This window comes from Delphinus delphis, chromosome 1 (genome assembly GCF_949987515.2).
Source record: "Delphinus delphis chromosome 1, mDelDel1.2, whole genome shotgun sequence".
Lineage (NCBI taxonomy): Eukaryota > Metazoa > Chordata > Mammalia > Artiodactyla > Delphinidae > Delphinus > Delphinus delphis.
In genome coordinates, this window is record NC_082683.1 from 161,800,219 (window position 1) to 161,825,777 (window position 25,559).

Below are 25,559 nucleotides of genomic sequence, written 5' to 3' on the forward strand. Positions count from 1 at the left end.
TGAGCACTCCGTGTCCGGAGCCCTGTCCTCACAGAGCTCTCTCCCAGCAGAACCTCCTTTCCAGCAGCCTCCTCTGAGCACCTGCACCAGGGATACCTGCAGGTGGAGGCTAGAGGAAGGGCCTTCCTGTGAGAAGGAAATTGTGTGTACGGTGCAATGAATGCGGGGCATCTCATGGAGCTTCGGGAAAGGGGATGGTCGGGGGAGAGCAGGCCGGGAAGGCTCCCAGGACCCTGGGCTGGAGGACTTGCACCTGGGCTAGGGAGTTGAGGTTTCAGGCTGTATTCGTTCCTCATCAGCAGTCATTAATTTGTAGTATGGATTAGGGGCTGGCTTGGCTTGGCACTGTTTATGAAGAACACTTGCTAAGCAAATTATTAGTATAAACAGAATTGCAAAATGAATGTTTAAAATTTATTGACGAACCTCTCTTTTAGAAACTCTAAGTATTTTAGAAATATTTTTCTATACATAAACATTGGGTACTGGAATCATTTTTCTCTATTCCTTGAAACAGCTCCCCAAAGTTTCCTGTTAGGCAACATTTGGAAACAGTAGCTCCACTTAATATATTACCTTAAAGAGAAAAAAAAGTCCTCTCATTCCCATTACAAACACTGAATCACACTTTCTCCTATTTCAGGCATCCCTTTTAGTGAACACTGCTGCAATCCATGGGGATTGATGTGTGAATTTGCCTTGTAGAAGGGATGCTTACACCATTGTTCTCTTCCGCAAAGCTCATAATGGGACCTGAAATTGTCTGCCTGACATGTCTATGGGCTGTGTCTCTCTCTCTCACTAAAATGTAAACTTATCCAGGCTCCATCCCAGTGCCTAGCAAGTAGTAGGTGGGGATTTACACGGTTCAGGAATGCCCAGGAGTTGCACATAGGATTTTGCGTATATGGTGAGGGAGCATCGTACGCTGGGTACAGGCATGGGCCCTGGAGCTGGGCCACCTGGATTCACTTCCTGGCTCAGACACTCACTAGCTGTGTGATCTTGGGCACAAGTCGTTTTACCTCTCCGACACATATTGTCCTCATCTGTAAAATGGGGACACAAACCTCACAGGTTATGGCGAGGATCAAATAAGTTAATGCATTTACTGGGCTGAGGGTCCTTTGCTTTCATGAGACCAAAAAGGTCTGTGATCTTCAAAAGGGTCACAAACGGAATAGGATTTCAGTGAAGGTCCAGAGTAGAAATGACCTAGAGCAAACAATAAATTTACTCCTTTGCATGGGTAGAGAAGGTAATGAATAGTGTTATTTTTTTTCTTCAGGAGAAGTACTGACTGACTTAAAGCCAAGTGGGTATACACTTGTCAGTTTCAGGCAGTTACTTTCATGCTATTTAAAAGGACCTCTTTGTATTACATTTCAAAATTTCCCCCTTCGGTAAAAGACAAAGAGGAAAGAGGTCTCCCCTGGCACAGAAATGAGCAGTGTAATTGCTCTGCCACCCCTGGAGTCTTGGGGGTCTCTCCTGCCTGGGGGGTTCTCTTTTCCAATGGCTATCTTTTGCTTCTGATCTGCCCTGGGCACAGGGACGCGTACCCCACGTGTGAAGTGGTGGAGGTCCAGCTGTGCTACAACGTGGCCAAGCTGATTTACCTGTGCAGGGAGAGGTAAGGGAGGGCTGGCAGGGTGGGCGGGCATGGGCTGAGCTGGCCTGCACCTTTCTGACTCCTTCCCTCTGAGATGCCATCCTCCTTCCTTGCTGGCCTCGGACCCCATAGGGAGGAAAGGAGGGGAGTGGCTCTGTGAGTCACACCACAGGATTGCGAGTCTGAAGTTTGTCCCTCCCACTGCAGAAAAAAGACAGAGAAGAGCCTGACCTATTACACAAACCTGCAGATGAAGACAGGCCAGCAGACCCTCATCAACCCCAAGCCCTGTGGCCAGTTCTGCTGCTGTGAAGTGAAGGGGTGTGAGTGGGTGAGGGCCCACACCCCCCGGGAACGTGGGCGCTGGGTCCCCCGAGACCTGCACAGGGCCGTGTCATCACAAGGGGATGTGTCCTCTGGTAGGAGGATGCCATCGCCTACTACACGCGCATGAAGGACAGGCTGACGGAGAGGATCACAGAAGAGGAATGCAGGGTCCAGGACCAGCCCCTGGGAATGGCCTTCGTCACCTTCCAGGAAAAGTCCATGGCCACCTAGTGAGTGTGGGCATGTTCCTTGTCTGCCTCCAGCTAAATTGCTGTCCCTCTTGGATAGAGACGGTACTGCTGGACCACCACCGCTGGGATTTGTAGCATTTCCGTTTCCTTCTGCTGGTGTGGCTGGGATTGGGGGCAGCCATCCACACCCACTCCCTTGGGGAGGCCTGGCCGATGTTTGTGTGACAGCTGGGCATGGGTGATTCCAGCTGAGCCCCTCTTGGGTTGATATGGCCTTACCCACTGCCGGGCTCTCACCAGCTGCCCCAGGGATCCCATTGCCTCTATGAGCCAGCATTTCACCAGGTGGGGTGGATGCCACCCTCTTTCATGTACCCACTCTGGAACCACAGATCTTCCTTCTGTGCATGGCCTTCCCATCTCCCTACAAATGCACTGCTGTGGGGGAATACCTCTGGGCACTCCAGGATGCTCACTGCTGCTGAGAGCCTGGCCCAAGGGAGTGGGTTTTCATAGTGCACCTTGGCATGAGCTCTAGCTCCTAAAACGCTCTCATGCCTGGGATCTCCATGTCGTCTCGCCTCGGGGGCAGCAGGGGATGGGGTCGGTAGAGGGAGACGGAAAGGAGCTGGCCCAGCAAATGCTCCTTCCCCTGCCTTCCCTGCTTTGTGCATCGTGAACCCTGGGAACAGACTCCCGGCTGTGCCTTGCAGACTCTCAAGTGAGGCTGGGGTGGGGACGAGGCCAGTGGAAAGAGGAAGAGTGTTCTGAGACAGGAGTAGGGGCGCTGGTGGGTTCTTTGTGGGAGACTAAAGAGGGAAGGTGTGGAGAGGGTGGGGGTGGGAGTCCTAGGGAGGGGCATCTTGGAGTCGTAGGTGATGCAGTCTAATGTTGCTATGGGGCCTGGGAAGAGGTGAGGGAGTGGAAAAGTGAGGCCCCGGGCCTGGCAGCGGGATGTCCAGCTTCATGGGCAGGGCAGAGGGGGGCCGCAAGGAGGAACCCTATGTTGGGGCAATGCCAACAGCGTGGGAGCTGGGGTCAGACAGACAGGGTGCAAAACCTAACTCTGAGAGCCTCAGTTTCCTCATCTGTAAAATAGGAATGGTAATCCCTGGCTTAGAGGGTTGTCCTGAGGATTCAGCAAAATTCTGCACATAATGTGCTAAGAATGGCACCTCTTTCATAGCACTAATTATAGCATAAGTATAATAAACTAATAATAAAGCAAAGGTCCTGTGCCATGGGGCTCCCACTCTCACACGGTCCTGTTTGCTGTGTGGGTACATGGTACCCCGAGGGGTCTGGACCCTGGCCATTTCTACATTTCCTGGCAGCATCCTGAAGGACTTCAACGCCTGCAAGTGTCAGGGCCTTCAGTGCAAAAGTGACCCGCAGCCATCCTCCCACAGCAGAGAGCTCTGCATCTCCAAGTGGACGGTCAGCTTCGCCGCTTACCCCGAAGACATCTGCTGGTGAGCCCCCAGGCCGGCAAGGGGCGGGAATGGGGCCTGGGAGCCCTGCAGGGCTGCCCAAGTCACCTGGAAGCACCGGTGTGACCTGGCACTCAGAGAGACACTCATACTCTCCTGCACCCCTCTGGGCAGGGGGTGGGAGGCGTGATGGGGGTGGGTGGTGTGTCCACAGCCAGGACTTCACTCCATTGTTTCTCCCCGGTATCAGCAGTGTCTGGTAGGATTATAATGGGAGCAATGTATGTAATTTTAAGTTTCCTTTTAGCCACATTAAAAAAAGTAAAAGAAACTGGGGAGTTCCCTGGTTGCCTAGTGGTTAGGATTTCAGGTTTCACGGCCATGGCCCAGGTTCAGTCCCCGGTCAGGGAACTGAGATCCTGCAAGGTGCACGGTGAGGCCAAAAAACACACAAAAAAACACAACAAAAAAACAGGTCTTAAAAAAAAAGAAACTGTTAAAATTAACTTTAATAAGAGTTCTCCCTCTGTATCTAAAATATTATCATTTTAATATGTAATCAGTTTTTTTTAATTGAGATGTTTTACCGTCTCCTTTTCATACGTAGCGTCTTTGAGGTCCAGCGTGTATGTGCCACTTCTGGCCCATCTCTGTTTGGACCAGCCACATTTCAACACGCAGTAGCCTGCTGTGGCTCGAGGCTGCTGTAACAGACAGTGCAGCCCTGGGTTAGGTGCCAGCCGCCTCTCTAGCCTGGGCCACAAGCTGGTGAGCCGAGCTGTGTCCACAGGAGCCTTAAGCACGATGCCGAGGGTGAGGACAGCCCCGCAGAGGCCCCAGCATGGCTCGCCATCCGGCCTGGCCTCAGTTCCTGGTCCAGAGCAGGGTTTGGGCGCCCATCTCCACCGGGCTGTATTTCAGCCCCTGGCAGTTCTGCTCTTTGGGTCACTGAGCTTTCTAAACTTGGGACTGGTTTGTCGGTCTGCTCTTGGTGGGGTGAGAAGCCAGGGCGGGTTCCAGCTGCGCCTTTTGCTTTTGTCCCCCGCCTCCCTCCAGCTCACACCACAGCTCACGGCCCTGTGGGGAGTCACGTGTCTTTAGTGTGTCTGAGAAGTGCCATGTTGCAGCCTTGTTTGGTCTGCTGGGGGGCTCATGGCATCTCTTCGAGTAGGTTCTGGCTCCCAGGCTCTAGCTGCAGATAACCTGTTTTCCCTCTGAGCTCATAGGGACCCCAAATTCGACCTTCCTATAGCTGAAGGTCAGTTTAGGACACTTGCCTGTGCTCCCAAGGTCAAGATGGGCCCTCAGCCAGAGCCCTCAGTCTAGTCTCTTGCCTTGCCTAAATTTGACCTTCTGACTCACCCAAGCCGTGGGCACTGTAGGTGTCATAGGTGGCCAGAGCCTGAGAGATAAACCTCCAAGGCCTGTGTCCTCCCCTCTGCAGGAAGAACCTCTCTATCCAGGGCCTCCGCTGGTGGTTCCAATGGCTGGGCATCAACTTCACTCTCTTCTTGGGGCTGTTTTTCCTGACCACGCCCTCCATCATCCTGTCCACCATGGACAAGTTCAACGTCACCAAACCCATCCATGCGCTAAATGTGAGTGACCACTCTGCAGGGCCTCTGCCAGGAGGGCATGGCGGGTGCGGGAGGAATGAGACCGAGAGCCGTGGGGGCCACTGAAGCCAGAGGCCGTGTCACTCGGCTCACGTGCTTTGAAGCCCCTGAGCAGGCATGGCCACATTTACTACAATGTCTTTATAGTAACGTTATGTAGATATCCATGTGTGTATATACTTTACGTATACATGTAAGTGTATGTATACGTGTATGTATATGTGTTAACTATAGAGACATAGATACAGTGGAATCAACCTAAATGTTCACCAGTAGGGGTAGAATTAGGAGTTGAACGAGGTATATTCAGTCTGACAGACTGTTAAGCATCCATTTAAAAACTGTATAGACTTTGTGGCAGACGTGGGGTTTTACGATAAAAGCAGAACATGAAATTGTCTCTCAGCAGTGGTTATAGCGGTGTGCCAGTCATGTGTGTGCAGGATGGCTGCTACGGGGAGTGGGTAGCGAAGGATGCAAAGCCTTCTCTGGTTGGGGTGGCAGGGTCATGAATCAAGTTTTCTTTTTATATTTCAGTTTCTGATAATCCTGTTGTAAAGGTCCTTATTCTAGATAGGTAATGGATGATTTTTAAGGACGTTAGATGAATTGATAACAGCTGAACACTCCCTAAAATGGCATCTACTTGGTTTCCCACAATTGGCTTTGCTGAAATATCACTCCATATCCTTTCTTTTTTCTTCAGTTCCACTTGGCATTTGGTTAATCACACTCTGGGAGAGCACGGTGGGCTGGGGGGCCTGAGGGCCTGGTCCTCGCTCTGCCATTCCCTAGCTGAGGAATTCTGAGCCTTGGTTTTTCCTCTAAAAACTGGCTTTGTCCTCTATAACACTCCGCTATGTTATACCCATGGGGCCGTTGTGATGACCAAATGACTCAATAGATAATAAAAAATATGTAAGTTTTGTTTAGATTTAAAGCATCTACATGTTTATTCCTTTGCCAGTCTTTTGATGTATGGTCAAGGCCTGTTCTTTTGAGGAAGGATCTGCTGACTGGATTTCCCCTTTGTGTATTTTATATAAAACACACGCTTATTTCATTGTTTGTGATTCTAGTTTTGCTTTCTCACAGTCAAGCAAGAACTTAAAGATACTTGCAAAGCCGTTCAAAGTATAGAACCCTCCTAGATTTCATTTCCCTTGGTCTTTTACAGTTAATTCACTCTCATCTAATTCAGCAGCGTTTTTGAGAAATTGGCCTTTATCAAGTCTTTCCAATGTACCCAACTTAGTTTTCAAAGAAATCTCTCTATTGCTATGCTCATTTTATCAGAGAAGGTAATAAGTTAATCGAACCATGTAATTGCAATAACAAGTACAACAGGCATAGATGAGATTGGGAACAATCACGAAGCAGTTCTGGGAAGCTACGACTGGGCCAGGTGGCTGGGGAAGGGCCCTGGCCGTCAGTGCTCTGTCTTCCTTTGGCGTCCGTCATTGGCTTTCTATAGGGAATGGAGGAGGTTATCTCTCTGGTCAGTAAGACAAGTGGAGTTCAGTTGTATGTGAAGTTGCATTCTTCACTCTAAAGAGCTATAAAGGGACTTCCCTGGAGGTTCAGTGGTTAAGACTCTATGCTTCCACTGCAGGGGGTACAGGTTCGATCCCTGGTGGGGGAACTAAAATCCCAAATGTCACATAGCGTGGCCAAAAATCTTCTTTAAATAAAAATAAGAAAAATAAAGCACTGGGGCTTCCCTGGTGGCGCAGTGGTTGAGAGTCCGCCTGCCGATGCAGGGGACGCGGGTTCGTGCCCCGGTCTGGGAAGATCCCACATGCCGCGGAGCGGCTGGGCCCGTGAGCCATGGCCGCTGGGCCTGCGTGTCCGGAGCCTGTGCTCCGCAACGGGAGAGGCCACAGCAGTGAGAGGCCCGTGTACCGCAAAAAAAAAAGAAAAAAGAAAAAGAAAAAGAAAAAGAAAAAGAAAGCACTGTACAAATGTCAGGTGCTGTTATTGTCTGTTCAGCCGACATTATCTACCCTGTACCAGGTACAGTGTTGCTTCTGGGGGACAAAAGTGACCAAAATCCCAGAGGTCACTGAGTCACCATGCCAACAGGTCATGGCCCAAAGCCCCCAGGGCTCACAGCTCTCTCTGCTGTGGACTGTTTTCTAGGACCCCATCATCAGCCAGTTCTTCCCAACCCTCCTCCTGTGGTCCTTCTCAGCCCTGCTGCCCACCGTCGTTTACTACTCTACGGTGCTGGAGTCTCACTGGACCAAGTGAGTTCCCTGGGGCTCGCCCCTGAGGTGGGTGTCTCTGATGCCCCCTCCCCGCCAGCGCGATGGGCATACAGCCGGGGCCTTACTGGGGACGCCCGGTTCACCTGAGGGACTGTGACGGCTCACCTCTGACTTCCTGCAGGTCAGGGGAAAACCGAATCATGATGACCAAGGTCTACATATTCTTGATCTTCATGGTGCTGATTCTGCCCTCCCTGGGCCTCACCAGGTACATATTACCACCTCCTGCTCTAAATTCAGAACCAGGGTCACAACAGAGAACACTGTCCTCAAGAAAATGCAGATGCTTTGGGAGTGGTTGCAAATTCCTGACGACATTTGAACCTGTCACACTCACTTGGCATGCAATTGTGCCGGCCCACTGATTCTTCCAGAGATATGATCTTTCTGCCTTAAAAAAAAAAAAAAGCTTGAAAATGAAACTTACCATGGACCTTCCACTTAGGGAGAGGGTCTCATCATGGCTTTGGTTATTTTGAGGAAGGAAGTTTCTGTTAAAGCAGGCCCTAATGAGTTATGGTATAATAAGTAGCATCTTAGAGAACCAGGGTAGATCTTGAGATTTGGCCTTTTTTTTAAAAAAAAAAAAGCAGAAGAAAATGAAAACATATGCAGTGATCACATGGACTGTTGGAAATAAGTTCTTACGGGATTCATTTTTCTTTCAGTTTGGATTTTTTCTTCCGGTGGCTCTTTGATAAAACTTCCTCGGAGGCCTCTGTCAGGTTGGAGTAAGTATCGGCCACGCTGAGTTTTGGAGCCACGTCCCCCAGGGGCTGGGGCTGGGGCTGCAGTGGGGGGAGGGTTGTCTGTCCTTCAGGGCCTGTGGACTCCCCGCACCACTACAGGTTCCTGGCGGGGCTGCACCGGGGGAACTGACCCACTTTGTGCTACAAGTGCAGAAATGTGGTTAATCTTTTAGGTTGAAACTCAATTAGTGGCGTTCTCATTCATTCTTTGAAACTTACTTACTGAGAACAGAACCGCCTGGGGAGAAGGAACTGCTGGGTCTCAGTGGTGCCAGGGAAGGGGGAAGGAGAATAATAATTAACACTGCAACCAGAATGACTGTCTGGTCCAGGATTATTTTTGCTAGGAGAGAGGAGTTGAACTTATTTCTAATGTGTGTCCTCGTTAGTATTTTCAACTTGTACCGAACCCACTTAATAGTAATAGCTGTTATTTAAGAAGATGCTATGCTAAATGCTTGATTCTTTCTTTCATTTAATCTTTAAACAAGCTATGAGTCAGAAATTTGACTATTTCCATTTTACAGATGAGACTGAGGCCCAGACATGCTGAAGAAAAAAAGGCTACCCAGCTAGTTAAGAGACAGAGCTGGGATTCATTCCCAGCCCCTACTGTACTATACTTTAAGTCCTAATGTAGGCCCGAATGTCCAAGATAGACTTCTCCAAAGGACTGCTCACAGGGAAGCCTGGCCGTGCCTATCTGAAAGGATAGAGTGAATTTTCTTAAATGGGTTCTCGCTGGGTAAACTGAGGACTTGGGAGCTGGCAGCCACAGACAGACACACCCATACCCCACCAGCTCGGGTCTAGGTTGACAGTGACTCCCAGATGGCCAAATCCGTGGTCAGTTCTGAGTCCCGTCTCTGCTCAGTCACGGGCCCCTCTCCCTCTCGGGGCGCTCAGCTCGCACACCCGGTGGTTCCCCAGGTGCGTCTTCCTGCCCGACCAGGGCGCCTTCTTTGTGAACTATGTCATCGCCTCGGCCTTCATTGGCAACGGCATGGAGCTGCTGCGGCTGCCCGGCCTCATCCTCTACACCTTCCGCATGGTCATGGCCAAGACTGCAGCCGACCGCAGAAACATCAAGCAGGTACAGAGCCTGGGGGTGGGCGCCGCCTTCGTCCCAGAGCCTCCCCGCCGCCCGCGTTCACCCAGCCGCCTGCTAAGTGCCGGGCACTCTGCTCAGGGCCTCTCAACTGGGCCCAGGGCTGTGGGGGGAGGAGGTGTAAGGAGCCTGGGTGAGGGCCTGGCTAGGTCATCCTCCACACTGACTCGGGCTGGAGGAGAGAGTGGGGATTTTTGCATTTTAACTGGGCTGATCTCTCTCTCTCTCTCTCACACACACACACACACACACACACACACACACACACACACACTTCTTTCCCATGGACCTTCATTTGCATAAATTCTTAGATTACTACAGAGGTCAAGGCATTTTGGGCTGGTGGCATTTGTTCCAGGACTCTCTAAATTGGGTGTGTGGGGTTCTCTTTTATTCTCCTTTGCCCCTGTGGGAACCATAAGAGGAGAAGCCCTGCATCCTGTCATTTAATCCTCAGAGCCCGCCGTGAGATGGGCGCTACTGGAGTTTGCTTTGCAGACGCACAGACTAAGCCACCTGGAGGTCAAGTGCTTGGCCCGGGACACAGGGCTAGAAGGGGCGGAGTGATGTTGGGTCTGACAGAGTCTGTGGAGTATCATTCTACAGTCAGATGTAGCCCCTCTGCCCTTTGGGGGCTCACAGGCCTGTTGTGTAGACAGGATTAGAACAAGAGAAACACTACGAAAACACGAGTCATTGTGCCTTTCGAGGTCTGGGTGTGAGCCAGGTGAAGCTGGAGGAGGCTTGTGGAGGGACAGAAGGGGCCTTGAGAGGTGAGGGGCGTGGTGAGCCTCCCACTTCCAAAGTCCTCGCGCACTGTGCTCTCCCCGACCACTTGGAGTGCACAGAGGCGGGTTGATGTGGACCAAACCCCTAAGCCCCTCACCACCTCCCCCTCCCAGAACCAGGCCTTCGAGTACGAGTTTGGAGCCATGTACGCGTGGATGCTCTGCGTCTTCACCGTCATCATGGCCTACAGCATCACCTGCCCCATCATCGTGCCGTTCGGTGAGTGGCCCTGGGGCCGGTCCCCGGGTAGGCGGATGGCTGACAGCCATCAGCAGGGCGTCCTGGAGCCCCACAAACAGAGGGCCTCTTGTGGCCACAGGAACCAGAAGCTGCCAGGGAGCCACAGGGGACGCCACATTTAATTTCACTTCCCGTGGATTCCTTCCGCGGGCCTTCCACACTGCGAGCTCTCTTAGTACCCGTCCTGGTCTGAGGGCCTCTGCCGGCTGACCACTTCATTCCTGGCTGACCCTCCGGCAGCGGCTAGCACAGTGCCAGCAGCACTGGTGGAGGCTCTCGTGTTTGTGTCCTGGCTCTAGCAGCCACTGTCACTCTCCACGTGGACTGTCACACTTAATTCTCTCACGATCCTTCAAGGCAGGTCTTGTTTCTGTCCCCTTTTCACAGATGAAGCACTTAACGCTTTGTTAGTGAGGAGTAGAGCCCAGATATGAACTTAGGACTGTTTGACTTACAAGGTCAAGGTCTTGCAATTAAAATACACCATCAGGAGCTGGCAGACAAATGGAAGCGTCTGGAGGGAAACAGAACACCCTGGAGACTGTTGGCAGTGATAGCTGTGGTTTAGGGAAAGGAGGAAGTTTTAGTTTTCCCTGTATACTCTTGTACTTTTTTTTTTTTTTTTGCGGTACGCAGGCCTCTCACTGCTGTGGCCTCTCCTGTTGCGGAGCACAGGCTCCGGACGCGCAGGCTCAGCGGCCATGGCTCACGGGCCCAGCCGCTCCGCAGCATGTGGGATCCTCCCGGACCGGGGCACGAACCCGCGTCCCCTGCCATCGGCAGGCGGACTCTCAACCACTGCGCCACCAGGGAAGCCCTCGTACTATTTTTAAAGATCTACGATAGTATTACTCCTTCAAAACAACAACAAAAAATGTTTTTAAAGAACCTGACATGATAGAAAAGGCAGCACCCACCCACCTCCTGTGCCATCCCTGGGTTTAGACGCTTGGGCATCTGTTGGCAGTGACGGTACAGGGGGTCAGCTTGGGTGGGAGAAGGAAAGGAGCATGGGAGCACTGAGGGATAAGAGGAGGGGGGCTCAGCGTGGGAGGAAGTTGAGGCCAGGCCTCTGGGTGTAAAATCGCTTCTTTCCCCAAAATGGTCCTAGAATTTCAATGTTCCGTGGGGACAGCAGCACAGACACCTCTACTCCCTGGGTCAGAAAGAGGCTGGGAGGGAGGGAGGGGAGGTGGGGAAAGGAGAGAGGGGGAGAGGTGGACAGGGCGGGGCGGGGCGGGGAGAGAAAGAGAAGGAGAAAAAGCAGTAGGAGCCAGGACGTGCACGTGTGCACGTAGCCCAGCCGCAGCCCCAGCCCAGCTCCCGGCACAAGTAGCCACCTCCAGGAGGAAGGGCGTCGAGTGGCCCCTGCGGCCCAGCCACCGTCCAGCTCACAGCCCTGGCCCTGCAGGCCTCATCTACATCCTGCTCAAGCACATGGTCGACCGGCACAACCTCTACTTTGCCTACCTCCCGGCAAAGCTGGAGAAGAGAATCCACTTCGCAGCTGTGAACCAGGCCTTGGCCGCTCCCATCCTGTGCCTCTTCTGGCTCTACTTCTTTTCCTTCCTGCGCCTGGGTGAGTGGCCTGACTAGGGCGGGGGTGGAGGGCAGGAGGCAACACCCAGCCTCCTATTCCCGCATCCACACCAGCCACTCAAATCCCTTCCTGTTTTAAGAGCATCAACTCGGTGTCCAATCAGAAGGTGGTACCCCAAGGGTGAGGGCTGGTTGGGTACAGCGCCGACAGCCCAGTTCCAAGCTATCCTGAGGTCAGGTGTAACCTGGTGAAGGCCAGGGCGATTGCCCCAGACAGCCTGACAGAGAAGATGGTCCCTTTACCAGCTATGAAGGGGCTGAACCAGAGAGGGGGAAGCTCGTCCGCGATGCTCTTTGCGGGTGTGGATGGGCCCAGGTCCTCACACTTCACGGTGTGGAGGCAGTGGGGACACGCAGGAGGGAGAACTGCCACTCTTGAGAAAAAGGAAGAGGCAGAAGAGATGTGTGCCTTTGCCGAGGGCACTGGAGACTGGAGGGAACTGACCCGGCAAGGAAGCTGGCAACTTGCCTTTGACCCGGTGCCCCAGTACCTGAAATCCGACCAGGGATAACGCCAGCTGTTCAGTGGGTCACTCTTTGTGCCCCTGCCTGTGAAGATGCCATCCCAGCTGCTGGAGATGGTGGGAAGGGGGTGGCTGATGCCTTCTCTTCGTCTTCGGCCTGAGGGAGAAGCCACACACGGTTCCTGCACCAGGTGTGACCTCCCCCCCGCCAAGGCTGGCATCTCTCTGTCCGCAGGTCTGAAGGCTCCCCTCACCGTGTTCACCTTCCTGGTGCTTCTGCTTACCATCCTGGTCTGCCTGGCCTACACCTGCTTTGGATGCTTCAAGCACCTCAGCCCTCTGAACTACAAGGTAAAGGGCCCCTCCCCCCCTGCTGCCCAGCCAGGGTCTGGGAGGAGAAGATGGTGGCTTCATCCTCCAACCCGTCTCCACCTCTTCCCAGATCAACAGATCAACGGCCCTCTCCAGATTTTATTTATCCACGGGCAAGGCGTGGGTAGCTGGGTGTGATGTGTAGCTTCCCTCCCTGCCCCCTTCCCTGCTCCCTGCACTGCCCACACCATCCTCTCTTGGGCTGCCGCGGGGAGCTTTGTGCCAGCTGGTACTATTATTCTGGGTGTTAATAGTCTGTTTGTTTAGAGGGTGTTAGTTCAGGAAGATCGGTTTTGTTTATCATCGCAAGTTTTTGCTGTTGTCTGCAGACGGAAGAATCGGCAAGTGACAAAGGAAGTGAGGCAGGGGCCCACGTGCCATCACCGTTCACAGTAAGTGCGGTTCTTAGCCAAGCGTGAGCATCTGCACCGGCCCCGACCAGATGGGCCCTGCAAACCTGCTCTGATCCTCTCCTGTTAAGACAGAAGTCCCTTGATCACGTGCCAGGCGGGTTTCTGAATTAACGTCATTTGAGAAGGAATCCCTGGTCCCTCTGGATGTTTTCTCTTGCATGTGTGAAGCCACACCCATCACCAGAAGATAATTAGTTTTGCCTTGATGTATACCCGTCTCCCTCGGTTTCAGTTGCCTGCTCACTTTCCTTCTCTGCATATTTAATGCTTGGTGAGCTTGGGCCTTTAGCGAAGCCATATGGCAAGGCCCTGCGGTTTGATGAAGCTTTATCAGAGCATTTCGCCAGCACCTGCCTGTGTGAGGTCCTTTGCTAGGCACCTAGAGGGTGTCACACTAACTCCCCTCTGAATTCAACAAATGAACATTTTACCTGCTATGGAGGGGGGGCACAGTGTTAGAAAGACACCAGGACTCCTTTCCTTCCTGGTTCTTCCTGCTTCCGGCCTCCAGGGTCCTGCTCCTAGGGTGGGGTTGGGAAAGGAGGGTGGAGCCACAGGCTCCCGGAGCTGTGACCGCCCGGCCTGACAGACAGGGCTGGGACAGCGCCGATCTAGATCAGCAGCAGCATTCTTTCCAGTGGCTCCCTCTCGGGTGTCAGTGTCTGTCTCTGGACCAGCCCCAGAGGAGGTTTCAGGAAGATTCATTACCCAGAGGCACACCTGTGACTGTGCCTGCCAGACAGGGCAGGGGGATGATGCAGATCCCTCGTTCCCAGCCTGGTTCAGGTCGGCAGCTGGAGTCTGGGATTGAGAGGAAACAGAACCTGCAGAGTCGGTCAGCTGCTCAGAAGTCCCACTGACAGCATCCTAAGCCTGCCCTGTGTCAATAGAGCTGTTTCCTACATAGAGTGAGAAGTTCTTCTAGAATCCAGTGCCAGGAAGAGTTTTGTTTCCTCTGAGAAATTGATGTGTGCGCTTTCTTCTGCCTGACCAGGAGAACTGTGACTGTGTGTTCTGATTTGCTCTGGCTGTTAGGAAAATCTGCAGTTGGCATAGTTTAGGTCCTGATGTCCTAGGTTGATGTTATTTCTTTGTGTCCTTCACGAGCATTCTGTGTGTCTTCCGGCTGGAGGGAGGCGGGGCGGTAGGGGAGGAACGGGATAGGGACTCTCGTGCCCATCCCACCCAAGCACTAACACCCCCATTTGTTGGCAGTCCTATGTGCCCCGGATTCTGAACAGCTTGTCCTCGGAGAAAACAGCCCTGTCCCCGCAGCAGCAGCAGACCTACGGTGCCATCGCCATCCACAACATCAGTGGGACCGTCCCACGGCAGTGCCTGGATCAGAGCCCTGCGGACGGCATGGCGGCCGCCCGCCAGGAGGCCTGAGGGCCGGGGAGCTGCCGGGCTGGTCCAGACCCGGGGAGTGGGGAGGGGAAGAGACACAGGTGGAGAAGTGGCTCGACTCCAACCTCAACCAAGTCAGGACTTCTTTCCACCTGTTTAAGCACAACAGCTCTAACAAGATGGGAGCAGAAAGGGGCTCTGGCCCCTGGCTGAGGCGGAAGTGCGGGACTGCCATCAGGTGGTGGTCTTTTCTAGTCCTAGCAGTGGTAAGGGCAGGATGTGCAGCTCTGGCCTCTCCCTTGCTTGCCCGAGGCTCTGTTTATTTCCAAGTCCCCCTTCTGCGTAAGTGCTCAGCTCTGTGGCCGGGATGGTGCCCCTGACGGTTTTCAGCAGGATCGTGTGTTGGCACTGTGTTCCTCCAACCCATTAGTGTGGTGACTGTATCAAGCAAGAGGGGGAGGTACCATGTGGAAGACCTTCTCCCTCTGAGCATTCAGACACTGCCCCCCTCCTCCGGGCACACATGCAACTGATAACCAAAGAGTCTGCAGCAACCACAGGCCTGAGATGGGTGCCAGATGATGGTCCAGGTCCATCCCAGCTTCCCCTTCTGGCTATCAGGCCCTTCACACCCCTGCCCCCCGGCCCCCCGGAGCGAGCCGCAGGGCGCAGGACGGGAGCGGGCCGGTGCTGGGCTGCCCCAGTCTCCTCTACGTCCCTGCCATGGTTCTGTGTTTTTCTGTCACGTTGCCAGTGACACTGTGGCTGGGTTAGGGTCCCCTGCAGCTGGCAGAGACAATGAGGACCACTAATAAAATGCCCATTCAGCCAGACTGGTGAGATGCCGCCTCTTCGGGGCCCAGTGCGTGGGGCTCAGCCTCCAGCCCTTGATTCCATCTGTCTGTTCCCTCCAAAGGGAGCAGTGCTCAGGGCCTCCTTGAAGCCAAGGGAGATCTATGGCCACAGAAGGAGGGGCGCCGCCTCTTGCTTTTTCTCGCCCCACGGGATCCCGCGGCTTGGGACGCACCTTTGGGCACTTGCCAGAGAAGCTGCCTCCCTACTGCCAGAGGCACAAGCTGGTGTGATGGGTGCCGGTGGGCAGAGCTGGGAGGCCGCTTCCATCCCCGCCCAGGCGAGGTGGGCAGGTCCCCGGCAGTCACTCGGCCTCACTGCCTCTGCTCAGAGCTGCCTCGGGCGGCACCTGGGAAGACAGAGTGGCCTCCCGCCGGCCCCAGTGGCCCATCCTGCCTCTCCTGGCCAGGCTGGAGCAAGGGCCCCAGTGCAGACCTGGCAGCTCTGCTGGAAGGGGCACCCCACGTGGGGCAGGGGCTCAACATGTCACTTGTTCCAGCTGCTCTTAGAAGGAAAATCATTTATCATCAAAGCCATGTTGCTTAACAAAGTGTGTGGGGAGTGTGTGTGGAGGGGTGAGCACGGGGTCCCAGCACGGGCAGGGGATGGAAGCAAGCACATTCCTGGGGAAAGGGGCAACTCCGCCAACAGAGGACTGGGAGGGGGCCTCCCTGCCAGCCTCACTTCTACTGGGAGCTGGGCTGGGAGACCGGGGGCTTCCGGGGAAAACAGTGGGTGTCGGGAGGAAGCCTGCCATGCCAGGGCAGGGGCTGCCTGCGAGGTGACAGCCGGTCCCCGCCGGGGTCACTGCCGCTCCAGCAGCCCCACGAACTTGTGGATGTCCTGGGCGAGCAGCTCTGGCTCCTCAAAGGCAGCAAAGTGGCCCCCACGGGGCATGTAGGAATAAGAGATGAGTTTCGGGTATTTGGACTTCACCCACTTTTCTGGGACATGTATTACCTCACAAGGGAAGGCAGCAAAGCCCATGGGCACGTGGACCTTTATCCTGGAAGAGACAGAGATCCCACTGAGGGGGAAGCTGTGTCCTGGTCCCCCTCTCCCCCAAGGCAGGGCTTCAGGGGGCTGGGGGTTCAGTTCGCTCGCCCACGTGGAGCCATAGAAGGACAGACCCAGGGTTTTAACCGCCCACCTCAATTCCAGCCCTCTCTGGGGCCCTCTTTTCTGGAAGGGCTGCCCCAGCTGGACAGCGTCACCGAGGTGGGGTGGGACAGCCTCTAACTCCCACCTTTGTCCCCCCCCTTCCCTCTGCTGCTGCCTGAGAGTCTCCCTGTGAGATCAGGAAAGGGTTCCGGGGAAGTCCCAGAGCCATCACCGCCACCCTAGGACAGCCTCCCGGCCCTGCGGGAGCCCCTCGGGATGTCTGGGGGCCAGGCCTGGTGTTCCCTCCATGAGCTACTTCTAATGACAGGAATCTCTCCCAACGCCCCTGGCCTTTCAATTGTGTTCTCATCTTACACTCCCGGTGCGCACCTAAGGCTAGGCTGTACTTTACCGCATCAAACGTCCTCCCTCGAGTCCAAGGCCAGGCCATTCCCCTGCTCCCTGCCTCGGAGGCACCCTCCTCAGAAGCCCCGCTCCGGGCTCAGCCGGACTTACCCCTCGTGCCTACTGTCCAGCCTCATGTTCTCTTTGTAGAAGCGCTGGGAGGAGGTGATGGTGCCTGTCGTCCAGTAGAGCATCACGCCCGTCAGCAGATCGTCCAGGGAGAACTTCCTGGGAAAGCAGACCAGAAGGCCCCTCTCAGTGCCAGGTGCAGTTGTATGACAAATAAGGGCCGCCACTTTCAAGCTGTACGCCAGGCGCTATGCCCTCCTGGCTTCCCTCCTCAGGCCTCACTGCCAGCTTGGCGATCTTATCCCCGTGCCACAGGCAGGCCTGGCCCAGCGTCACCATAACCGTGACGACAGGTAATGCAGAGTGATGGCCATGTACAAGGCAGGCTGTCATCTTGGGTGGTGTCAGCCAGCCCCCTCCCTGACCTGCCTAACGGCTCAGGCCAGAAGGGGTGAAGCAGGTGAGGTCAACTGAACCCAGAGGCTTTGGCTGGTCACCGCTGGGTAGCCAGGAGGTCGGTGGGTAGGATGCTGCAAACCCTGCTCAGAGGTGGTGCCCACTCCTGGGACCTCAGTGCAGGCCACCTTCAGACCATCCTCAGGGGGGCCCACCCTGCCAGGCCCTGAGCCAAACCTGATCTCCAGGCAGGCTTCAGAAGCCCCGATCCTGCCCTGACCGGGCACCAGGAGAAGCAGGGCAGGGTCAGCAGCTCCTGGGGCATTTTTATTCACTAGCCCCCAGCTTGCCTCCCGCCAAACCTGTGTCACCCCAGGAGGGAGCCATGGGCTCCTGCAGAGACCCGCCACACCCACTCAGCAGGGGACACCCCTTTTCTTCTCCAGCCTGGGAACTGCTGAGCAGGTGAACCCACCCAGACTGCAGAGCCCCACACTCTGGAAGGAAATAATCATTTGGTACCTAATGTTGGAGCACGTGGCCTGTAGACTCTGGAAGCCCCACTTCCTCCTGGGCCCACCAGGCCCTCTCTCTCTCCTGCTGCTGGGCTCCCTCAGCCCGGCCTGCGTCCAGAGTCCCCGGAGCCCTCCATATGGCCTCCCCTGCCCTCTCGCTCCCCTGCCATCACTCACCCCTTCAGTACCCTCACCCTGGGGGCCTTCTGCCACCCTGAGCCCACCCGACAGTCCACAGACGTGAGGGGACTCCAGCACTACTGACGCCACGCTCTCCAACCTCAGCTGCCACCTCCTCAGCAGGTCCTGATGGCCGTGTGCTCACCCACAGCCTCCCGCCTGCCCTGCCTGCCTCTTTGAGGAAATCCAAGTTCATGGGGCAGCAGCTCCCACCCCCCATACCCTTCCCTGCTTGAGTCCAGATTTGGGGCTTAGGAGAGCTGTCGCCCCTTGTCCTGGGCCCTAAATGCCTCCATCTGCCTCTTCAGGCCCAAACGTCAGTCACCCGCCCCCCAACCCCGGATGCCCTCAGGCCTTCCCCTCGCTCCATACCCCTGCCCCTCTCTCCCGCCCCTGCCATCTCTCCCATGCCTCCTGACCCTGCACACTGGAACTGTCCCTGCTGCCCAGGCCTCGCAGGTAGGGCCCTCTCACCAGGTCTGTCCTCCCAGACTCTCTCACTTCTGGTCCTTCAGCAGCCAATAAGGCTCCTCCCAGCATCCCTGGATGCCGCCCTGCTGCACTCTGTCTGAGGACATCTACCCTGTGGCTCCAGCTACTAACTCACCAAGAGGACAGTGGAAATAACTCCTTCCAATTCGACCCCCCACCTGAGCTCCAGATCTGTGAGCCCAGTTACCAAGTGGACACCTGTGCCCGGGCATCCTGCCAGCATCTCCCACTCGGCATGTCTGTGACGAAAATGAGCTCAGCCTGTGTCCCCGCCAAGCCCTGCTGCCCTCACTCCTGCATTCCCACCCCATCCTTGCTGCCTGGATTAAAGAACATTTGCGGGCTTCCCTGGTGGCGCAGTGGTTGAGAGTCCGCCTGCCGATGCAGGGGACACGGGTTCGTGCCCCGGTCCGGGAAGATCCCACGTGCCGCGGAGCGGCTGGGCCCGTGAGCCATGGTCGCTGAGCCTGCGTGTCCGGAGCCTGTGCTCCGCAATGGGAGAGGCCACAACAGTGAGAGGCCCGTGTACCGCAAAATAAATAAATAAAATAAAATAAAATAAAATAAAAAAGAACATTTGCTGCTCTGCCTGCCAGACTCCTCAGCTGTATGCAGTTAGCTTCGTTGATTCATCAGAAGCCAATTGGCCCAAAATGGTCAGTTTGCTTAATTTACTTGTTTGCTTCAGCTATTTAGATGCAGTTGGTCGATTACATTTTTATCCTTAGAACCACATTTTGCGCCACCAGGGAAGTCCTGAACATCTTTTTAAATGCAATTTTGATAACAAAATGAAAACCAGTCAATGGAAACTGAACAGTTAAAAGAAGCATTTAAACTTGTGAACTGGGACTTCCCTGGTGGCGCAGTGGTTAAGAATCCACCTGCCAATGCAGGGGACATGGGTTCGAGCCCTGGTCCAGGAAGATCCCACATGCCGCAGAGCAACTAAGCCCGTGCGCCACAGCTACTGAGCCTGCGCTCTAGAGCCCGCGTGCCACAACTACTGAGCCCGTACGCCACAACTACTGCAGCCTGCGTGCCTAGAGCCCATGCTCCACAACAAGAGAAGCCACCGCAATGAGAAACCTGCGCACCGCAATGAAGAGTAGCCCCCGCTCTCCACAACTAGAGAAAGCCCGCACGCAGCAACGAAGACCCAGCACAGCCAAAAATAAATATATAAATTTTTAAAAATAAATAAACGGGTGAACTGGCTTTTGGCAAGTTGGCCAAGTGCTTCCATCACCCCTACAGCTCTGACCACAGCTTGAAAACTGCCACAGCAACCATTTCCACCCTCCTGCAAAAAGATCTGTGTCCCTTATAGAACACAGATCTGATCACGTCTGTCCCCTGCTCAAAGCTTTGGTGCTCTGGTATGCAGCCAAGCAGAAGCTGAAGGGGGAAGCCCGCGGGCCATCTGGCCGGCCTCACATCTGGCTCCAGGTACTTGTGTGCAAGAAGCAGGGCCGGACCCCTCGCCAAGGTGCTCCCGGTGGCACTCCATTGACCTTTGGGTGCTGCCCAGTGTGGGGCGGGGGAGACAGATCCCAGGGTGAGGCTCTTGGAGGACCCGCCTGTAGCAATGAGTTTGTGGTCTGGCTCCACTGTACCTGCTCCAGCCTCTGGACAAGTTACCCCTTCCAAGTACACCATGCATTTTAATCACTCCAACCTTTGCTTCTGCTCTTCTCTTTGCCTAAATTCCCTTCTTCGCCTTTTCCAACTGGCAAACTCCTACTCATCCTTTAAGGCCCAGATCAAATAGATTCTCCCAGTCATTTCCCCTCCCTTAAACAGAGTGAATCCTCCTTTCTCTATGCCCCACAGTTCTTGGCATGTATCTTTAGAGCTCATTTCATTAGACAAGTATTTATTGAGCACCAACTATATGCCCAGTGCTGTTCCAGGTGCTGGGGCTAGGGCATGGCTTAGACAAAGTCCCTACTTCCAGGGCCAGATCCATTCACTCTTTTCCACATCTTAGCACTGTATCGGGCACTCTCTGTGTCTCTGAAGCAATAACAAAAGGGATGGGCCCTGGAGAAGGTGGGTCAAGACCAACCTTGATGAAGCTTAGGTCAGACCAGGGACCCAGGAATCTTGTGCTGTCGAGGCTGCAGCCTCCAAGGCTTCGGGAGACAGGACAGCCTCCCCACTCTTTCTGCAGCCACCCTGCAGGACCAGCTTCCACAGAGCATGCATTCCTACGGCCATGAGGCCCGGCTCTTCCAGGGTTCGGGGGCAGGGGCCGTGGGCTGCTCCCACGTCTTGACCAATAAGAGGCTCTTGCTGCCCTCTGGACGCCCCGGTCCCAGGAGGAGGCTGCTTAGCAACCAGAACAGTCTTGAGCCCTGCATCCTATTCTTGACCCCTCCACTGTGAGGCTAGACCTTTCTGGGCCTCAGCTTCCTCATCCAAAAATCAGGGTTAGGCTGGCCACAGGGTGAGGATTTGTGGGACATCCAGCAACAGATGGAACTTGCTGACCATCCCACCCAGATAAAGCGGGCAGGGATGAAGATGGCGAGAAGGGAGTGGGTAAGGAAGGCGGTGTCAGCAGCAGGGGTGGACGGGGTCTCACCTCTCCAGGCCTCCATCCTCCAGGTCTCGGAACTCTGGATTGGTCCAGGTAGAAAACTTCTCTAGAATATAGGCAGCCAGTCCCACGGGAGAGTCATTCAGAGCACAGCCTGACACGGGAAGAAGCAAGCGAGCGGCTCAGGCCTGGGGCCAGGGAGCTGGCCAGCAGGACAGAGGTGCGGTGCCGGTCCCCCAGAGCGGCACCGTGGGCAGGAAGCCCGCGTCAGAGCACAGCCCTGCCCTAACTCTAGGAGCACCTCACTTCCTTGACCCTTGGCCTTGGAATCCTTCATGGCAAAAGGGGTAACACCTCTCCCACTACCTCTTAGGGATCCATACGCTACACGGGCAACTTCCTTCAAACTGAAGGGTCTACGACTCCAGGTTTTGTAGGATCCCAATGAGAAGTACATAGGAATGCTGTTTTTAAAAAGTGGGCTTTTTTTGGTTTCTATTCTATGATTAGTGAAAAATTAGAAAAACCTAAAAGTCCAAAATAGGGAACCAGTTACAGATAATATTGATCCACTCATAAGCTCAAAGACTGAGCAAGCATTAAAAATGGCATGGATGGATCTCACAAACAAAATATTCAGCAAAAGAAGCCAGACTCAAAAGAGCACCTATTTGAGGATTCCAAGGCATATAAAGTATAAAAACAGGCAAAAGCAATCTATCTGTCAGAGGTCAGGAGGCTGGCTGCCCTGGGCGTGATGGGTAGTGTCCAGAAGAGGGTACAGGTGGCTTCTGGGCTGGTGGGTCATGCTTTGTTTCTTGAGTGCGTGCTGGTTATATGGACAGATCCCATTTGCGAAAATTCATCAACCAAAATGTTAGCAAGTTCTTCTGCAGGTCTGGGAGAGGAGAGGTAGGGAAGGACGAGAGGTTTCAGGTGACTGTCTTCTATTTTGTGCTTTTCTGCATCTTTCAATTTTTTGACAATGAACATGGATTACTTTTATAATCAGAGGAAAAAAACTGGTTTTATAAAACACTGTTATTATTATCATGAGCTGCCTAACGTGTGTGAGCATGAGACTGTCATGGAAACTCTAAAAGACTTGGAAATGGGCAAAACAATTTCTGGGTATCCTCTGAGTGGAATTCGAAGAGTTTCTAGTGGACCCTTCTGGGGTCATGTGATTGTCAAGGGGATCCCTCTTCCCTTGTCTTAGAGCTATTTTTACAGCTCTGTAAATTGTTGAAAACTGATAGGAATGCAAATGATTCTTGTTCACAGAGAAGCAAAGTAGATCCTAAAGGTTCTCATCACATAGTAAACAACATTTTTTTTCTCTTTTTTTTGTATCTATGAGATGTTGGATGTTAACTAAACTTATCGTGCTAATCATTTTGCAACAGATGTAAGTCAAGTCATTATGCTGTACACCTTACATGTATACAGTGCTGTGTGTCAGTTATATCTCAAAAAAACTAAAAGAAAAATAAATTTGTCCCGTGGAGATTTACTTGAGTTTTACCCTGTGGATTTTGACAAGTTTTGCATCTATTAGCAAATTTACTTTAGTGTTCCCAGTTGCCTTCAAACTGTTCTGTTTTACATTTTACTAGTTCCTTTATTAATTAATGAGTTAAATAAAATCTTTGACACGTGTTCATTTTTTATTTATATGATTTTATCTTTTTAAATATTTGGGGGGTTTTAATTTACATTTGTAAATTACTTTATTGACAAAAAATATAGTATACCCCTCCCACACACAAAGTATAGCTGTGTGATTAATATCTTAAAAAAAATATTATTCCTGGGCTTCCCTGGTGGCGCAATGGTTGAGAGTCCGCCTGCCGATGCGGGGGACGCGGGTTCGTGCCCCGGTCCGGGAGGATCCCACATGCTGCAGAGCAGCTGGGCCCGTGAGCCATGGCCGCTGAGCCTGCGCGTCCGGAGCCTGTGCTCCGCAACGGGAGAGGCCACAACAGTGAGAGGCCCGCGTACCGCAAAAAAAAAAAAAAATTATTCCTTAACAGGGCCCTGATGGCAGAAACGGTTGCTGGGCCCTCCTCAGTGTCTTGGGGACACTCCCCCGAGGCCCTGGGGCACCCTCCTGCCCCCAAAGCCCCAGGCCTAAAGAGCCCTAGGCTTCGTCCTCCCCCCATCCCTGTCCATCCCTCTGCTTCTCACTGTAGGACTTGGGCTCAGGGGTGGAGGGACCAGGGGTCAAAGCCAACAGGAACACTGATGCCGCTCAATGGAGTTGTTTGGGAATTTTATGACCACGCATCACTCGTGTCTGTGGAGAAATGCCGTGTAAGGGTCGAAGGAGCTCTGAGTCTCTCACAAGAGGTTTGCACCCCGTGAACCGTGTTCCTGGGGTGGGTGAGGCTTCCCCCCGGTTGGGAGCCTTGCTGAATGGAATGGATGTAAGCCCACCCGACCCGAACCACGGAGCCAGGCTCCCCTCCGCCTGCCCACTCACCTACGGTGTCCGGCTTGGTGCTCTGGATGTGCAGGTAGCCGCTCTCCCTCAATAAGTTGAAGAAGATCTTCTTCAAGGAGTACATCAGCTCCATATCCCTCTTGGTGTAGCCAAAAAGCCTCCCAAAACGCCGTCCCAGGAGAAGGGTCAGGGTGTAGAAATTTCTTAAAATGAATGCCATGTTCAAGTGCAGGCCTTTCACGTGGCTGAGGGCAGAGAAGGGCCAGGGGAGGCTGGGTGGCATCAAGGGTGGGGAAGCGACAGGGGCAGAGATGGAGGAGAAAGAGGCCACAGGGCTGAAGAGCACAGGGCCAGCCTTCTTCGGCCTCTGCCCCCTGGGGTGACCACATGGTGGAAGGGCAGGTCCCGGTCAGGCCTCTCCTGGGACTTGGTCCATCAGAAAGGTATACTCCCCAACTTTCCCCTCCTCTAACTGGCCCTCTCTGCCTGGGAACCTGGCCCAGAGTCACCAATCCTGTGTGACATCAAGTGGAGGGAAGAGCCACGTCGAAGTGCCCCAGGCAGAGCTGAATGACAGGGACCCTCCCTTGTCTCCCCTGGGTCCACACATATCCTGCCTGTGTGGGCCCTGCTCCAAGGCTCAGACACTACTCCCAGGCAGGGCCTGGCGTGCATAACCCGCCTCCCTGCACATCCACCTCACATGGGCAGTGCGCACACACCTGCACACGTACACACACGCCTGACAGCCACCCTCACCTGGGCACCAGCTGGGCCATGTTGGTGCAGATCAGGGCTCCCCAGTCTCCGCCTTGAATATAGAATTGCTGGAAGCCCAGCCGCAGCATCAGCTTATAAAAGATCCTGGCAGTGGCCACTGAGTCGAAGCCTGGTTGTAAAGGGGAAAGAAGAACCGTGTGGGGGTCACGCCTTGGGTCCTCCCAGGCCCTCTGAGATTCCTCAGCACCCCCGCCCCAGGCTGAGGGGAGAGCAGCTCACAGGGGGTGAGAAGGAATCCTGGAGCCCAAGGGTGGGGTGCCCGGTGCCCAGAAGGCAGTGTCCCTGGTGCTGGCCTTGGTGCAGGAGACAGTGAGGGCGTGTGATGGGCTCAGGCCGGTCCGGCTGAGCATCCGTGGGCCCACGCTGCGTGTGGGGCTTAGTCGGCCTCGCTGGCCCGGAACAGTGCAGGGCCCACACGTGGACCTGCCCTGAGTTGGCAGCTCCTGAGGACACGAGAGTCCAGGCCCTGAGCCAGCTCTGGACAGTCGTGACTCGGCCCGGTCCCCCACCTGCCACGCCCCTCACATCCTGAGAAGATGCACTGGCCCTCTGGCAATAAAATCGCCCCCATTGCTTCTCTTCCCTCTGGTCTCAGACCCCTCCTTCCTCAGCCTCCTTAGGCTCTGAAGGAAGCTGTCCCAGCCGACTCCCCACCCCTGGGGCAGTGACACAGCCTGCAGCAGCCCGTACCCTTCTTGGAAGATGCCTCTGAGAAGCCGTAGCCAGGAATGGATGGACAGATGACTTCAAAAACATGCTCATCGCTCAGGCCATGGTTCTTGGGGTCAGTCAGCAACGGAATGATCTTATAAAACTCGTAGAAGGAGCCAGGCCAGCCATGAACCATCAGCAAGGGCTTTGGGGTCTGGCCGGAGGGCAGCTGGGGGGGCTTCACGTGGATGAAGTGGATGTCCAGGCCTAGGGAGACAGAGCACAGTCAGGATCAGGAGGAGAGGGCCCTGAGGCTGTGGACGCCACAGTCCCAGCTCTCAGGGTAGCCAATCAGGCTCTGCACCGCCACAGCAGGGCTGCCACCCTCGGCGTCCCCATGGTATTGACTACAGTCGCCACCGCTAGTGCTGGCTGAGTGCTTACACGGAGCTCCAGATACCCGGGTAGCTCGCTCGGCCTCACGGCCACCTGCAGCGTGCCCCTCTCACGTGAGAACGTGAGCTCTGTCTGTAAGGCCGAGGCCAGGCTGCTCACGCACGGCTGGATTCCCAGAGGCCAGAATAGGTCCTGGCTCGTGGCAGCACTCAA

At 54.4% G+C, this 25,559-nt stretch overlaps 2 protein-coding genes across 8 annotated transcripts in view; one reads left to right on the forward strand and one right to left on the reverse strand.

Moving 5' to 3' along the window:
- The window catches only part of TMEM63A (transmembrane protein 63A), a 33,233-nt gene extending 17,876 nt beyond the window's left edge, over window positions 1-15,357 (forward strand). For 5 of the 6 annotated variants that reach the window (XM_059997496.1, XM_059997524.1, XM_059997514.1 and 2 more), the window contains 14 exons: window positions 1,553-1,633; window positions 1,820-1,943; window positions 2,036-2,169; window positions 3,465-3,602; window positions 5,005-5,158; window positions 7,316-7,422; window positions 7,565-7,651; window positions 8,112-8,174; window positions 9,123-9,285; window positions 10,203-10,308; window positions 11,741-11,908; window positions 12,628-12,743; window positions 13,094-13,156; window positions 14,393-15,357. In XM_059997496.1, coding sequence (XP_059853479.1) covers window positions 1,553-1,633; window positions 1,820-1,943; window positions 2,036-2,169; window positions 3,465-3,602; window positions 5,005-5,158; window positions 7,316-7,422; window positions 7,565-7,651; window positions 8,112-8,174; window positions 9,123-9,285; window positions 10,203-10,308; window positions 11,741-11,908; window positions 12,628-12,743; window positions 13,094-13,156; window positions 14,393-14,566 — 1,678 coding nt within the window. In that variant the 3' untranslated portion in view covers window positions 14,567-15,357. Of the gene's footprint in view, window positions 1-1,552; window positions 1,634-1,819; window positions 1,944-2,035; window positions 2,170-3,464; window positions 3,603-5,004; window positions 5,159-7,315; window positions 7,423-7,564; window positions 7,652-8,111; window positions 8,175-9,122; window positions 9,286-10,202; window positions 10,309-10,965; window positions 11,531-11,740; window positions 11,909-12,627; window positions 12,744-13,093; window positions 13,157-14,392 lie in introns of those variants that run through there. The other variant, XM_069540084.1, reaches the window with a different exon arrangement.
- A 522-nt stretch (window positions 15,358-15,879) lies between these two features.
- The window catches only part of EPHX1 (epoxide hydrolase 1), a 40,040-nt gene continuing 30,360 nt past the window's right edge, over window positions 15,880-25,559 (reverse strand). For both annotated transcript variants that reach the window (XM_059997549.1, XM_059997558.1), the window contains exons 4-9: window positions 24,990-25,217; window positions 24,279-24,408; window positions 23,559-23,764; window positions 21,122-21,230; window positions 16,994-17,110; window positions 15,880-16,382 (exon numbers count right to left, since the gene is read on the reverse strand). In XM_059997549.1, the coding sequence (XP_059853532.1) occupies window positions 16,181-16,382; window positions 16,994-17,110; window positions 21,122-21,230; window positions 23,559-23,764; window positions 24,279-24,408; window positions 24,990-25,217 (992 nt within the window). In that variant the 3' untranslated portion in view covers window positions 15,880-16,180. The remainder of the gene's footprint in view (window positions 16,383-16,993; window positions 17,111-21,121; window positions 21,231-23,558; window positions 23,765-24,278; window positions 24,409-24,989; window positions 25,218-25,559) is intronic.